Genomic DNA, 15818 nt, shown 5'->3' on the forward strand with positions numbered 1-15818 from the left:
CTGCCCCATCATAACCCCCTCCCTCTCGCCGCCACCTGCACGGAGGGGCACATGTGCTTGAGGGTGCACATGTCCCCGCGGGGAGGAGAAGCGGGGGCAGCTGGTATCCAGCCTTCTCAGCGTGCCCTTGGCACCCTCTCTTCCAGCCGTGCGAGGTTCAGGCCCCACGGCTCACACAGGCCTCTCCCTTCGGTGCTGTCTTCCCCGGGACTCTGCCTACAGGCTTGTTTCCTAAGCCAAAGACACCTACACCCCCACCTTGCCCAGCTGGTCACCCACGGAGAAGGAGCCAGAGGCCACTCTGTGCCCTGCCTGGAGCTGAGTGCGGGGCGGGGGGCGGTGAAGGCAAGTGGGCACGGCGCCCGCCTCAGGGAGAAACAGTCCCATGGAAGAGACAAGCAAACACACCCGAGCCATTATACAAATCGGGACCAAAATGATGCCCCCCTCTCGTGGTAGTGACAGTAACAGTGTGAGACAGAGGAACAAGCCATTCCAGAAGGTGAGGGGGGTCAAGGAAGGCTTCCCAGAGGAAGAGGGCCCACAGTGGGCCTCGAGAAATGGGCCAGGGCACCTCCAAACAGCCACTGCTCAGAGAGGAGCCCAGGACAAGGGCCCCTGGATCGCTGGACCCTTCCCACTCCTCACGAGGGGTTGATGGCAGGTGGGGGGGGGCGGGGTGGGACTCTGGGTTCTGAGCTCTGGGCACCGGCCAGCTCTGAGCGGGTCCTATTCCTTTCACCCCTTCTGTAGTGACAGAGACAGCAGGAGCCAGTGGGGGTCTGCTACTGCTCCCCACTTTCTCAGCCTTCCCTCCCTGCCTCTGGGCAGTGGTGACAGGACACAGAACTCTCTCACAAGGAAGGCAGGCCCTGGGCCAAGGGCCACACTAGTGTGATTCTCTTGCCCTCTGATAGTCTTGCCTGGTGAATCTAGCTTAAAAGCAACCCCAAGTTCAGTCTTAAACGGAAAAGATTTCATCAGAGACCGGGGCATTGCTTCTCGAAGAGTAGGGTGCAGTTCACAGGATACCTGCATGGCAACCACCTGGGAATTTTTTTTAAATAAAGTTTTAGAGCCTTAATCCTAGACCTGTTAAATCTAGAGCATCTGAGGCTGAGAGCCAGAAATCTACATTTTATTTATTTATTTATTTTCAAGATTTTTATTTCTTTGTCAGAGAGAGAGAGAGCACAAGCAGGGGGAGCAGCAGAGGGAGAGGGAGAAGCAGACTCCCTGCTGGGCAGGGGAGCCCGATGCGGGGCTCGATCCCAGGACCCCCGGGATCATGACCTGAACCAAAGGCAGACACTTAACCGACTGAGCCACCCAAGCGTCCCAGAAATCTGGATTTTAAACAGCACCCCACATGCCGTTTGAAAACCAGTGGGATGGTGTATGCTTTCTTCCAAACCGCCTGGACTTCAGCGGCTGCTGCTTCTCCCCGCCTCCATCCCCTGCTCCTGTCTGTACGCCCGCCTCCACCAGGCTCCCCGCAAATGGCCAAAGCCGCGGTGTGAGGCAATCCCTCTACCCTTGACCCCTTCCTTCGTGCAGGGAGTGATGGCTTTTTTTATCTCCAGATGATGGAGTACAGCCTTCAGCCGGGGGCATTTAAGCAGCGGAGCACTCGGCTGGTCCGCGGCCACCGAGGCAGGACCCAGAGGCAGACCTTGACAGGCTCCGGGGAAGGAGGGAAGGAAGAAGCCCCCCTTGAGAGCAGAGGCAACGGCCGCAGTGGCCTCAGCACCGCTCCCCTGCCTGTCCCCACTGCCTGGATACCATGCTTCTAGCCACATTCAAGCTGTGTGCTGGGAGCTCCTACAGACACGTGCGCAACATGAAGGGTGAGTTCCCGGGCCAGGGGGCGGCCCGCGCGGAGACCAGGGCACTGCGGCAGTGTGGACATGCGGGGCTTGGGGGCCAGGCCACTCAGGCTCTGACCCCAATTGGCCTCTTGTGGGGGGAACCCGCACGAGTCTCTTCCCTTCTGGACCTCTCTTTTCCCGTGTGAACCGTGGGGCTGGATATGAAGACACCTGTGCCCCTTCTGGATTCTGTCACCTCTGCCCTTCTCTCCGGGGCTCCAATCTTTCTTGAGCTCTTCTGGCTTTGCCTGGATTGGCACCAAGGGTACCGGGAAAGACCGAGCCACAGGGCAGGGGTGGGAGGGAGCCTGGAGTCCAGCGGGCAGGGTTGGCCAGCCTGAGACATGGCGGGGGGGGGGGGGGGGTTGCAGAGAAGAGCCAAGTGAAGAGAGAAAGTGGGTGCAGCTGGAAGTCTGGTTATCATTGTACAACAAGGAGGCAGAACCAGCTACCCAAGTCCGATTTTGTAGAGCTAATAAGGACCCAAGTTCATCTGAGTCAATCCCCTGTAGTCACTGAAAGGTACACAATCCAATCTAAAGTGCTTTCTGATTACACTGGGTGGAACTGGCTTCCGTTTAGATGGAAGCCATGCTTGGAAGACCTGTACCAGCAGTGGGGCCGTTTTTGCTAGATCAGCAAGACTCACTGTGCTCCGCCCCCAGGGCCCCCCAGGGCCACGCTGAGCAGTTACCCCAGCTGCTGACAGCGACACAGACTACAGGGGATGGGGGTCTTTACTCCTCCTCCTGCGGCAGATTTTTTCTAGCTGAACGAAGCTTCTCTCTCTTTCGAGAAGGCAACTTCAGCGGGCTTCCGTACAGCCCCCGCCTCCAGGCAGGACTGGGCCCGGCTAGCCCAGATGGAAGGTGGACTCTGGGCCCAGGAGGCAGCCTGGCAGAGAGTAACGGCCCTCGACTGGGAGAGGACCCGGCTCTAGTTCGGGTCCCCAGCAGGGATCCGTGTTCCTGAGCAAGTCACCTCCCTCTCCCAGGGTTTCCTCATCTGTGGCAAGATGAAGGTGTGCAATGGTCCCGCTCTAAGGGGATCTCTCATCCTAATTCCCTCCGCTCTCCGCAGGGCTGAGGCACCAGGCTGTGCTGGCCATCGGCCAGGAGCTGAACCGCAGGGCGCTGGGGGGTCCGACCCCGGGCGCGTGGATTAACCAGGTTCGGCGCCGGAGCTCTCTGCTTGGTAAGCGCTAAAGCTTCTGGGCTTGTGCCAGCTGTCGGAGGCTCCGGGGTGCGCGGTGCCAGCTTGGGCGCGCTGCCCTGGCTCCCTCCCGCACCCCTGCCTCCCCCTAACCAACGAAGGCCTTTCTCACTCACTTTGAGGGGGTGGGGCCGAGTGCCCCCAGGCCAGAGCCCCTGTCAGCTGTGTGTCTAACCTCGCCTGCAGGCCCGCCCTATGGCTTTGGTCTTGGCTCTTGAGAGGAATGAGCAGACCCAGATTGAAGGGATGGAGGCTGAGGGTGGGCAGGGAAACAGAAGGAAGCCGGGTCTCTCCTTGGCCCTGTATCCAGGCTCTCGGCTGGAAGACACCCTCTACAGCGACCAGGAGCTGGCCTACATCCGGCAGGGGGAGGAGGCCATGCAGAAGGCCCTGGGCATCCTCAGCAACCAGGAGGGCTGGAAGCAGGAGAACCAGCAGGTAAGCTGGGCCTGGAGGAACCCACGTTCCTCACTGTTCCACTGCCATCCTCAAGGCCTCAGAATTCCTGCCTCACGTAGCAAGTAGTTTCAATTAGAAAATTCTTCTTCCCAAGAACACCTCCTCAGATACTCCCTTTGCCCATCAAAGACATTCTGGGGACTCATGTTTGAGACACGCTGTTCCTGGGTCCTGCGCTACCCTCCAGACGCATTGTACACCCAGCTTGTCAGGGAGCATGCAGTGGGCGTTCTGCGTGCGTGAGAGGCCCTCAGCACCCCGGGGTCAGAGGTGCTGGTGCCGAGGTGCGGTGCTGGTGCCGGGGGCTCTCCCACGGCTGAGCTGCTGGAGCTGACCCGGGCTCAGCCGCAACAGGGCTGGGCGAGAACACAGGGCCGCGGCCTTCTGGGTTTCCCGGCTCCTGCGCACCGCTCCCTGACTGGGAACCTGTAACAGGCGCATGTTTGAGGCCACTGGCTCTACTGAGACTCTGGTGGTTCTGCCTTCATCCAGAAGCTTCCATGCTGCCTAGTGCCCTCAGTTCGGGTAAACCCACTCCTCCTCCAAGTTGAGTTAGCAGACTACTGGTTTGGGTGTCAGGAGATCTGGGATGTAGGCCAGCAATGCCCTTAGGCTAAGGGTCTCCGGGCCTACAGCCTTCTGGCGTAAACGGAGGTATTGGACTGAAAACATCTTTAAGCTCCCAGCCAACATTGTGTGTGTGTGTGTGATTAGCTGGTTGTAGACCAGACTTTCCCACTCCTGGGTTTGTCTCGCTCAGCAACTTTGCACTTCTGAGGTCAAGTGGGGTCCTTTTCAGTGGGACCTACCCACACCCATCAACGCTTACCACCAAGAAGAAACGGTCCAGGAGCAGGTAGGTCACCTCTCCAGGCTTCGGCAGATGTTCGAGGCTTGGCGCAGGAAAGATTACCAAGTGTCTTAACCCGAAGGAATGGGAGGCTTCTTCGTGCTTAGCTTAAGAGTTCTCCGTGCTGCTTCCCTTCCTGCCTCGCCTGCCTTGCCCGTCTATGTGCTCTAAGTCGAGGGAGAGTTTTCTCTAACCTTTATCCCGAAGCTCCTTTTTTCTCCCTAACAGACGAATGGGGACAAAGTGCTGAGTAAAGTGGTCCCAGATGTGGGCAAGGTATTCCAGCTGGAGGTGGTGGTGGACCAGCCCATGGAGAGGCTTTATGAAGAGCTCGTGGAACGCATGGAAGCAATGGGAGAGTGGAACCCAAATGTCAAGGAGATCAAGGTGAGGAGAGTCCGGGTGTGTGTGTGTGGGGGGGGGCAGGAACCCACGGGAGCCCAGTCTGAAAGGTGCGCCATCAAGGCTGCAAGCTGCGGTTGGTGCCTTAGCCCCAGCCCTGGCTGAGTCGTGACTCTGACTCCCTGTGGCCTGGCAGGTCCTGCAGAAGATTGGAAAAGACACAGTCATCACCCATGAGTTGGCTGCAGAAGCAGCAGGAAACCTGGTGGGGCCCCGGGACTTCGTGAGCGTGCGCTGTGCCAAGCGCCGAGGCTCCACCTGTGTGCTGGCCGGCATGGCCACACGCTTCGGAGAGATGCCCGAGCAGAAAGGTGTCATCAGGTAATACTGGCAATCGCTCCAAACCTCCCTTTCCTAACAGAGGCTCGTGGGCATGCACCGCCAAGTGTGTGATGAAGCCTCAGCTCCAAGAAACCAGTCCTTGGTCCCACCTTCAGCTTCCTTTCACACAGAAATACGGTTTTTCCATAGCAGGGAGGAAGCCAAGTTTGGCCCTACTAATTAGCCAGTGTGTCCTGACCTTCCCAGGAAGTTTAAGCACCTTCGTAATTTTCTAAAACATGAGGCAGGGCTGAGGTTTAGCTCGTACGCTCCGATACGACCGTACTGTTGATTAAAACGTCATCCACACCACTTAGAACACAGCTGCTAGCTCAGTTTCCCAGGAGCCCCAGCCACTGCCCTGGACCCTTTCTCTGGCATCGGTAACTTAGACACCACAGGAGGCCCCCAGGCTCCAGCTCCAACCAGCATTTGTTCTGCTGAGATGGTAACCAGGCCAACCGTTCAATATCACCCTTGGCAAAAAATATTTGGAAAAGGCAAGGTAATAGGGAAGTGTGGCTAGTGTAACTGGTCAGCCTAAAGACTTCTGCATGGTCCTCCTGACTTGACTTCTCTTCATTTGCCAGAGGGGAGCATGGTCCCACGTGCATGGTTCTCCGTCCCCTGGCTGAAAGTCCCTCAAAGACCAAACTCACCTGGCTGCTCAGCATTGACCTCAAGGTGAGGGGCACAAGATGGCTCAGTGGGTAGGCGGTGGGGAGGAAAACTGGCTCCTACCCTCCCACATTACCCCTCAAGGACCAGGAAAAATCCTCTTCCATGTTAAGACAGATTGTTGGAGGGAAGAGGCTTGAGTAATGGCCTGCTATTCCATCAAGTCAAAAGCCTGTAACAGCTCCTCCCTTTTACCTCTTGTGTCAAACTTCAGCTCTGCAGTTACCAATTTGGAAAGAAGGAAACAGGCCTACAAGATACGGTTGCTAACTCAGGGTCACACAGCTGGGAAGAGAGCAGTTCTGTGCTACTTACACTGTCAGGACGGGAGGGCAGTAATGCAGTCCTCCTGGTCAACCCCAAGGTCGCACCCATTAACAGAGCTGCAAGACCAAGCACTAAGCAACCCGTGTCTGCGATAGGGTAGAGAGGTGTCTACAGTGGAACATCACCCACAAGGTGGCCAAATTCTTCTTGTACTCTAGGGATGGCTGCCAAAGACTATCATCAACCAGGTCTTATCCCAGACCCAGGTGGACTTTGCCAAGCACCTGCGCAAGCACATGGAGTCCAGCCCCGCTCCTGAAGCCAGGTGTTAAGGACCAGCCTGCCCCTGCCCACTGTTCCTGCTGCACTGGCTTGCGTGCTCATCAGAAGATCCCTGCTGGAAGCCTACAAGGCTGTTTAGGAGCTTCATCGGGGACTGTGGGATGGGGTGGGAGTGTATTGAGAGTAGGATACTGGGACTCAGATTGGCAAAATTTTAAGACCAAGAAAACGGGGACGAGGCTTTTAAGACAAAGAGCTTTCTAATTTCATTCAATGATTAGCTGTGAAATGAAGGTTAAGGGCCAAGAAATATCTGTAAAACTTCTGCGCCCTTACGCATCTATTTAAGAACATCTTTAAAATGGTACTGGCTGATACAGGGTGCAGAGGGCCTAAATACGAGGATTGGGACCTTACCCATTATGGGCTCATGAGCTCCATCCCTTGCAGGCAGTATGTGTGGACACAGCAGGGCCTTACAAAAGGGACTCCTGCAACCCTCTGCTCCTCTACCAAACAGGCAGCGAGCTGCACCAACGACCAAGCAATTCCCCACAGCAGATGCCTTCTAGAAATGCAGTGTTTTCTTGCTTGAAAACAATAGAAAACTAATTAATCCAGTTCTCCTTCTTCCACGAGCACCAGTCAGAATAAAGAATCATTAACTGACACAAAAACTTCAGTCTGTACCTGTTTAAAACTTCTACTCTTAAAAAAAAAATCATTCTAGTAAATCGCAACTTCATGCTGAAGGAGTCCTGGACAAAGATTTTAATGAAACTAGATCCCCTGGCTCCCTAGAGGGAAAAGCTACTGGGCACGTAGGTCACTCAATTATTTAGAATCAGTTACCAGGATCTTTCATTAAGGATGTAATTTCCACGATAAGCACAAGCCTAAATCAATTCTTAAAAGAACTCTAGAACCGGGAGCAGACTGACGGGCACTGGAAGAGGATGATGACAGGATTTTTATTTACGTAATTAAAAGACAGGACAGGATCAAATATGAGAGAATGAACGACAAAGTTGAACAGACACAAATTTTATTATTTTCCCTGAAGTGAATGTTGTGACCTAAAAAGGAAACTGAATCTTTAGTTCAGAGCTGATTACATCAGCTTCCAGCTTGGTGCCGGGCTGTCACTCTCTCTGCCTTTAACAGGTCAGTGCTGCACAATTTCCAGAGGAGAGAGCTGAAAGAGATGTGCTATGGTGACAGCAAATTCCCCTTCCAAGATTCAGAGAACTTATGCTTGAAAAATACAAACTGGGATGGGATTACTTTGCTAACGTGTAAGGCAGGATGAAAAACCATGGCCACCTGAAGCTTTTCCATTCTGGTTCTAACAGCACTGATGACCTAAAGCATTGGGAAATAAGAGCTCTAGCTTACTAGAGGGCTTACTTAGCAGGAGCGGGAACACTGGTATTTATTGAACTACTGAAATCTTACAGCTCAGAGAAGTATTTTCTATTATTTATTCTGATCATTTCTTAGAGTGGTCTATTTTTAGCATAGATCAAGCTACTGTTGGGGCCCCTGGGGGGCTCCGTTGGTTAAGTGTCTGCCTTCAGCTCAGGTCACGATCCCAGCGTCCTGGGATCGAGCCCCGCATCGGGCTCCCTGCTCAGCAGGAGGCCTGCTTCTCCCTCTCCTGCTCCCCCTGGTTGTGCTCTCTTTCCCTCTGTTAAATAAATAAAAAAACAAAAAACCAAATTATTGTTTATCTACCTGGGAGCTTCAGAGTGAGAGGGGATAGCTGTAGAAGTATGTCTAGAACAGAATTATCATCCACTCCCAGCTAGGAGAAAATGACTACTTGGTTAAGGATGTGTGAAGCAACATACACTCTGGTTTCAAAAAGAACAGGCGGAAAGCAGAAGAATGGGATTTTACCACGTACCATAGCTTTGAGCTTCATTGTCATTCGCCTTCTTAAAACCAAGCAACTGTGTTCTTTGAGGGGACTGGGAGATATTTTCCCACTTGTTTAATTTTACATTGGAGCCAAGTAAGTTGTCAGTGATGATCTGCTTACAAAAACCATTTTCTAGAGGTCTACACGAAAAGTGGGTACGCTGTGAGCCCTTCAAATGAACCTTCACACACACACGTGCGCGCGCACCTTGAATATGAAGTAAAACAGGTGAAACTACTTCTGTAACCTGATTTCTGAAAATCTGACGTACAAAAATTGTATCATTTAAATGGCCAGTGGGTGTACAAGTAACGCGGTAATTTACATCACAAAGAATTTACCCCCAGCTTCCTCTGAAGAACACTCCCCTCATTCTCTCAGAGTTCTTCAAACTCTGATCATCCAGCTTCATAACCAAGTCTGCCCTTTAAGACCAGCCACGAATGAACAGGTGTCCACTGGTGACAGACTGGGTCTTTGGCCTACGATCATACTGACTCTGTCATCTGAAGAGACGCAGAATGGCAGAACAAACCACCTGCGCGTCTCGTTACGAGACAAATATAAAAAGCTCCTGTGTTAAGACACCAATAGTCACTTGAGATTTGGGAAATTTCTTTCTCCCCCCCCACTTTTTTTTTTTTTTAAGATTTTGTTTATTTATTTGATAGAGAGAATATCCCAAGCAGACTCCCCACTGAGTGTGGAGCCTGATGCGGGGCTCGATCCCAGGACCATGAGATCACGAGCTGAAATCAAGAGTCGGCCACTTAAGTGACTGAGCCACCCAGGCGCACCCCACGAACCCTTCTAAACTTTTGATCACCTCCTTGAGAGTCCGATTTGACAGCATAAAGACCGTGGTTGAGTTGGCTGGAAAGAATGCAAGCAAGAGAAGAGGGTTTGGGATAGAGTCAGAAAGTGCCTGTCTCCCCCAGTTCTGGCTACCCTTCCTCAGACTGCCCACCTTGCTACCCCTGTCCCAAGAGGAACCCAACGTAAAAGGGAAGCAAAGTGCCACACACACTTGAAGACAAGTTTTATTTGGGAAGAGTTTCTAATTGTTAAAGCTGCAAGCAAGTTCTTTTTACAATTACAGTTCTAGAGATCTAGTAGTTTCAGAGACCCCAGTGTTCAAAAATATTTCAAATGAATAAAAACCCACACCAAAAGGAAAGACCTTTTAGATCTGGAATGTACAGCCACTGATTTTAGCTGTTCTCAGAAACAGGCCTATTACTTCCTTGGAAATCAGATGGGATAAAGGCAACGCCACAAAAAGAGATGTCTTTAAATAAGTTAGCTACTTGGACAAGCTCATTCACTCCGTAGAAAATACAGTAAGGTATCAAGTCCCAGCTGGTGGGATACATGGTACAGCACCAGTTTCACAGGGAGCGCGTGGGATCCTAGGGTCAGCAGTGGTTGGCATATGGCACACAAAACAGAAGCAGCCACCAAAAGTGGGGAGAGTGTTGAAGGGCAGGGAGTGTCTCCCAGTCTCACCCACACGTTTAACTTGCGAACAGCCAAGGCTATGTTCTGCGGTATCTTTGGGAGAACATTTGCAACAGTTACAAGACAAAACAAAAACAGGCCCCCCTCCCCAATTTATTCCCCAGAAAGTCCACGTCTGCAAAAAAAGAGGGACCGGTCAGGGTTCCCACGGCGGACTGCGCCTGCCATCCACCTCTGTCTCCACATGATACAGGACATCAGCCAGGGTATGTTCTACCACAGCGCCCCAGCCCATGTCACTCATCTGTGGGAGGAACGAGAAACAGGAATGAGGCGATGAGAACAGCCGCAACAGGAAGCAGCAAAGACACTGAGGGGGCACCGTGGTCGTTACTCACAGGGCGGTAAGTGAGATCCTTTGGAGGATACTTGAAGCAAGGTCCAAAGTTAATGGAAACCTGGGACAGTTCCATTCAAGCAGACATGAAAACACAGAAAAGAGTGAAAAAGTTTAACGGGACATGGGAACATTTTAAATGTAGCTATGACATTCAGGGTGTAAGTGGAACAAGAAACAGATTAACATCGCTAAAAGTGGCCAACACCCTAATATCCATCAAAAATTAGGTGAATAAAATAGACTTTTGTTGACTTCTGTTTATAAGCAAAAGATTTCCTTATTCTACTTAAATGGTGGTTACCTACAGACTAAAAATACATGGGGATTATCAGATATTACCTTTTCAAACCACTTAAAACAACAACAAAACCTAACAGGATCTGATGAGAGTCCCTTCATACTGGGTCATATTAAACACACACACACACACACACACACACACACACACACACACACACGAAAACCCACACTATATGAAGTAACCACGAGTTACTAACCAATGGTGGTGGGTTATCATGACCTGTAACACCAAGCTGACTTACGCATGTATACGCTTCATATGCTTTACACTGAACAATAACATTGACCATACAGTACGTTCAAAGGAAAAGTATGGGGCACGCTAACTGCACAGTCTTATCTAGCCAAGCAAATATCTCCTAAGACACCCAACTGTTTATGGAACAAACTGTCACAACAGTAGGAACACATTCCCATCACACTCTTGGGCTACTTAGACTTCTTTCTGGAACTCACATCAATGGCTCTTCCAACACAACCATTCACCTATTTCCCTTAAGTTCTGCTCACAGGACGAACAGATGATACATACCGTGCAACTCTTATACAGCGAGATGGCCGGAAAATACACCCCCTCAAAAATATCTTTGTAGGCCACACCTTGATTGACACCGTTTTTATAAAATATTATCTGAAACAAAAACCGTGGTTTTACTTCAGAAGTTTGCAACAGAAAAACAGACTGAAAAAGAACTCCCTTGGAGAACCCTTTAGCAGTGCCGTCACCATGCCGCTAACGAGGTCTTCCAAGAACAGCCCATAGCTGGGGCAGCTACGGCGGTGTCTGGCAGCTACGGCGGTGTCTTACAGCTACAGAGGGCTTCAGATTTCCAGAGCATATTTACATGCACTCGTCTAGTCGATCTTCAGGTTTACTGGCTTTCTGTACCAAACTGTTCTCCTATTATTCGTTACACTGTATTTATAAAAACGAATTTGGTCTTCCACCAATTCTTTAGAACCACGCCCTTGTAAGCTTATTTATCTGTCCCCTTCCCTTGCATCAGAGTCTCACTTCCGTATTTCTCTTTTGAAAATCTCTTCAGATCTTCTATGTTTCTGAATCCTCATTTTCTTTGTCCCTTTCGAAATTATTCTGGATATTCTCTCTCAACCACTATCTATGGACTTCAGAAAAGGCTCTTTTTTCTGAAGGAACTTTCTCTGTTTCTCCCAGCAAGAGCAATGTTCTCCCAGGCTGAATTATCTGGCTGTATGATCCTTAGATCTATTAACTGTTTCCCTTTACTTTTTCTCCCTAAAAACAACTGGAACCCTACTTTATTTTCTCCTCCATTCGCTTCTATTACTGTCCCAGGTTGCTTCACAAAATTTTTATGGAAAAATGTCTCCAGCTCTAAATTTTCCTCCACCCCTTCTCCTTCTATTCTCGGCCCCTGCGGCTGGTCCAGTCACGCCAGCCTTTATTTATGCGAGGACTTTGGGCAGATGTTCCATCAACCTTGGAACAGGAAGCAGGGAAAGTTCTAGAGGACACTGAATGCACCATGACAGCTGCTGCCGCCTCTGGGTCACACAGCAAGATCCTCTCCTATTCCAGTGCTCCTCCCTTTGTACTTGATCCTTCCTCTGAGAAGAATAAATATCTCTGACTCGCTTCCTCAATCGCTTGTAGAGTTCCTCAGCAGGCTGCTGTTTTTACCCTTTTCTCTGTAGTCTGTCCCTAAAAGAACATCGACGAGCCCTCAAGCAGCGGCACAGCGCCACAGGAAGAGCACACACACAGCAGGCAGGAGAGCGAGCTCGCTCTGCTGCCCCTTTGGGCCTCATTTTCCTCACTCTTCTAATCAGGAGGTTGGTCCCAACCTTCACAGTCTCCTAGCTCTGACGTGTTTATGACCATGACTCACCTCACTGTGGGGAGTCTGCTTGAGGCTCTTCTCTGCTTTATCCACAAAGTCTTTTTCCTCAAAATACAAGTAACTCTTGAACTTTATCAAAGCCTTGAAAACCAAGAAAGAAAGGGAAAAAAGGAACATTGAAGCATCAGCTGCATCATCATGAAATTAAAAAAAAAAAAAAAAAAGGCCAGATTCACACAAATAGCAGGGAGTCCTTATGTTTTGCAACAGAAATTAAAGATCTATGCAGGGTCAGCTTTGCTCGATTTTAAACAACTACGTACTTCTTGAAAAGTACCAGATGGCACACATTTGTTAAACATTTTCAAAAAAAGGTCTTTACTAAGATTTGTGGGGGAACACACACATACACACTTTCACCACAACAAAAATACCCATTAAACTAAAATTAATTCATAGTTGTTTTTTTCCCCCCTCAATAATCTCAGTGAAAGAAATAACAAGTTTACTGAGCCTAAAATCTCCTATTCTATAAAAACATTTTTCGAGGGTTACTTCCTCTCATCCTAGTTCCCTATCTGCTTCTCCTATAGGTGGTCTCTGGTTCCTTGCTGGTTCCCAAGAACCTAACTATTCACTCCCAGGGAAATAGATGGTATTGATTTTTAAAAATTTGAATCTCTTAGCACATACATACATTAAACACAGAAAAAAAAAATTTAAGTGATCTACCAGAACACAAAATGAAGAGTATCTCCCCCTCTCTCACCATGTCCCTCAACACTCAAGTTTCCCTTTCCCAAAAGCAATCTCTGTTCGTGTCCTTGTATATCCTTCTAGAAAGTCTAGGCATATATTAATAGGTTCAAAATTAAACACACACACACACAAACACACACAAAAGCCCACACCAGACGAAAACACAAAAAGAAAGAAGCAAGAGGACCGATACTACCCAATGTAAAGACTTACTCTAAAGCTACGCTACAGTAATCCAGACGGTTTGGTATGGCATGAAGGTCAACGAAGAGCTCAATGGAACAGAGGGCCCCAAAACAAACTCTACTTTCTACTCACAAAATCATCTGATTTCACAAAGGGCACCAAAGAAATGAGGGTAGTTTTCAAAAACTGTCGCTAGAATAATTGGACACCCATCAATATGTTAAAAAAAAATTAACTTTGGGGCGCCTGGGTGGCACAGCGGTTAAGCGTCTGCCTTCGGCTCAGGGCGTGATCCCGGCTATGGGATCGAGCCCCACATCAGGCTCTTCTGCTATGAGCCTGCTTCTTCCTCTCCCACTCCCCCTGCTTGTGTTCCCTCTCTCGCTGGCTGTCTCTATCTCTGTCGAATAAATAAATNCCAAAGAAATGAGGGTAGTTTTCAAAAACTGGCGCTAGAATAATTGGACACCCATCAATATGTTAAAAAAAAATTAACTTTGATCCCTACTTCACACAATACACAAAAAGTAATTCAAGGTAGATGAGAGACCTAAAAGCAAAAACTAAAACCGTGTTTTCCTTTGAACAAGAAGAATATCTTCATGAGTGGAATGTAAGCAAAGAATTATTAACTCACAGAAAGCAATATACCTGTAAAAGAAAAATTTGATAGATTTCATAAAAATTAAAAACTTCATCAGGAGACACCATTAAGAAATAAACAAGTCACAGACTAGGAGAAAAAAAAAATGTATTTTTTAAGTAGGCTCCATGCCCAGCGCAATGCAGGGCTTGAACTCACAATCCTGAGATCAAGACCTGAGCTGAGATCAAGAGTCAGATGCTTAACAACTAGGCCACCCAGCGCCCCCCCAAATTTTTTTTAAAAAGTCACTTCTAGGGGCGCCTGGGTGGCTCAGTTGGTGAAGCGTCTGCCTTTGGCTCGGGTCATGATCCCAGGTCCTGGGATCGAGCCCCACGCCAGGGAGCTTGCTCCTCCTTCTCCTCCCGACCCGTGCTCTCGCACGCTCTCTCTCAAATAAAATCTTAAAAAAAAAAAAAGCCACTTTTAAGAACTGTAATCCAGTATATATAAAAAAAACTTCTATAATTCAATAAAAAGAGAACCTGATTTTTAAAAGGTATTTGAAAAGAAACTTTACAAAAGAAAATAGATGAATGGCTAATCGGCACACGAAACCTGCTGAATACCATTAGTCATCAAAGAAATGCTAATTTAAACCACACTGGGACACTACTAAGAGCCCACCAAAATGGCTAAAATTCAGTTGACAGACAACAACAAATGCTGACAAGAATGTGAAGCAACTACAATTATCATACATAATTGGGAGTGGAGTCTGGCAACTACTTATAAGAATCAATATATACTATTTATGACCCAGTAATTGCATTTCTAGGTGCTGACCCAAAAGAAACAAAAACACGTTTACAAAAACATTTGTACAAGAAAGTTCACATCACCTTTATTCCTAATAGCCCCAAACTTTAAATAGCCCAAGTGTCCATCCCACAGGAAAATGGAGTCATCTGATCTAGTAATTCCTTTACTGGGTATTTGCCCAAAGAATAAAAAACACTAATTCAAAAAGATACATGCATCCCTATGTTTATTTAGTGTTATTTCCAACAGCCAAATTATGGTAGTAACTCAACTGTTCATCTACAGATGAATGAATGGATAAAGATATGGCGTATACACAACGGGAGATTACTCAGCCATAAAAAAGAACAAAATCTTTCCATTTGCAACAACATGGATAGAGCTAGACAGTACAATGCTAAGTGAAGTAAGTGAGTCAGAGAAAGAAAATGCCATATGATTTCACTCATATGTGGAATTTAAGAAACACAACAAAGAAAAAAAAAAAAGAGACAAAAAACCAGACTCAACGACAGAGAACAAACCGGTGGTTACCAAAGGGGAGGTGGGTAGGGGGATGCGTGAAATATGTGAAGGGGTTTAAAAGTACACTTATCATGAGCACTGATACATGGAATCGCTGAATTACTTTATCATACACCTGAAACAAGTATAACACCGTATGTTATTTATACTGGAATTTAAAAATACTTTAAAAATAGGAAAGTGGATAAATATACTGTGGTGTATTCATTCATACACCGGACTACTACTCGACAATAAAAGGAAACCGGCTACAGATACACCCAAAAGCATAAATGAATCTCAAAAACATTATGCCAAACAACAGAAGCCAGATACGAAGACGACATAGTACATGGTTCCATTTACTTACGTGTAAGAACAAACAAAACTAACGGAATAAAATTACGGTAGGGAAACATACTTTCAAGACAGTGGCTGGCTCTGTAGGGATGGGAGTTGAGACTGACCGAGAAGCATGAGGGCACTTCTTGGGGTGGTAAGATTCTAACGTCTCCTTAGGGATTTAGGCCAAACTCAAAACTCAGTGAATATATACTTAAAATCTGTACATTTCATTTTATGTAAGTCTTCTATCAAAAGAAAAAACGAAATAAAGGTACTCTGACTAATGACAGGCATCCTGAAGTACACAGGCGGGGTGAGGTATATATTCTCTGAAGCACATTAACACAAGATGGATGGACAGATGGGTGGGTGTAGGAA

At 48.3% G+C, this 15818-nt stretch overlaps 2 protein-coding genes across 7 annotated transcripts in view; one reads left to right on the top strand and one right to left on the bottom strand.

The window, feature by feature from the left end:
• The first annotated feature begins 1484 nt into the window (after positions 1-1484).
• Positions 1485-6389, top strand: STAR (steroidogenic acute regulatory protein). The gene is made up of 7 exons (XM_002917230.4): positions 1485-1847; positions 2949-3062; positions 3391-3518; positions 4618-4776; positions 4928-5112; positions 5703-5796; positions 6276-6389. Exons 1-7 carry the CDS (start codon positions 1784-1786, stop codon positions 6387-6389), a joined length of 858 nt encoding a protein of 285 aa, XP_002917276.1. The 5' UTR covers positions 1485-1783.
• Positions 6390-9282: 2893 nt separating this feature from the next.
• The window catches only part of ASH2L (ASH2 like, histone lysine methyltransferase complex subunit), a 28160-nt gene continuing 21624 nt past the window's right edge, over positions 9283-15818 (bottom strand). For all 6 annotated transcript variants that reach the window (XM_002917229.4, XM_034647501.1, XM_019797486.2 and 3 more), the window contains exons 13-16: positions 12290-12382; positions 10951-11049; positions 10117-10176; positions 9283-10022 (exon numbers count right to left, since the gene is read on the bottom strand). In XM_002917229.4, the coding sequence (XP_002917275.1) occupies positions 9915-10022; positions 10117-10176; positions 10951-11049; positions 12290-12382 (360 nt within the window). In that variant the 3' untranslated portion in view covers positions 9283-9914. The remainder of the gene's footprint in view (positions 10023-10116; positions 10177-10950; positions 11050-12289; positions 12383-15818) is intronic.

This window comes from Ailuropoda melanoleuca, chromosome 18 (genome assembly GCF_002007445.2).
Source record: "Ailuropoda melanoleuca isolate Jingjing chromosome 18, ASM200744v2, whole genome shotgun sequence".
Taxonomy (NCBI): Eukaryota; Metazoa; Chordata; class Mammalia; order Carnivora; family Ursidae; genus Ailuropoda; species Ailuropoda melanoleuca.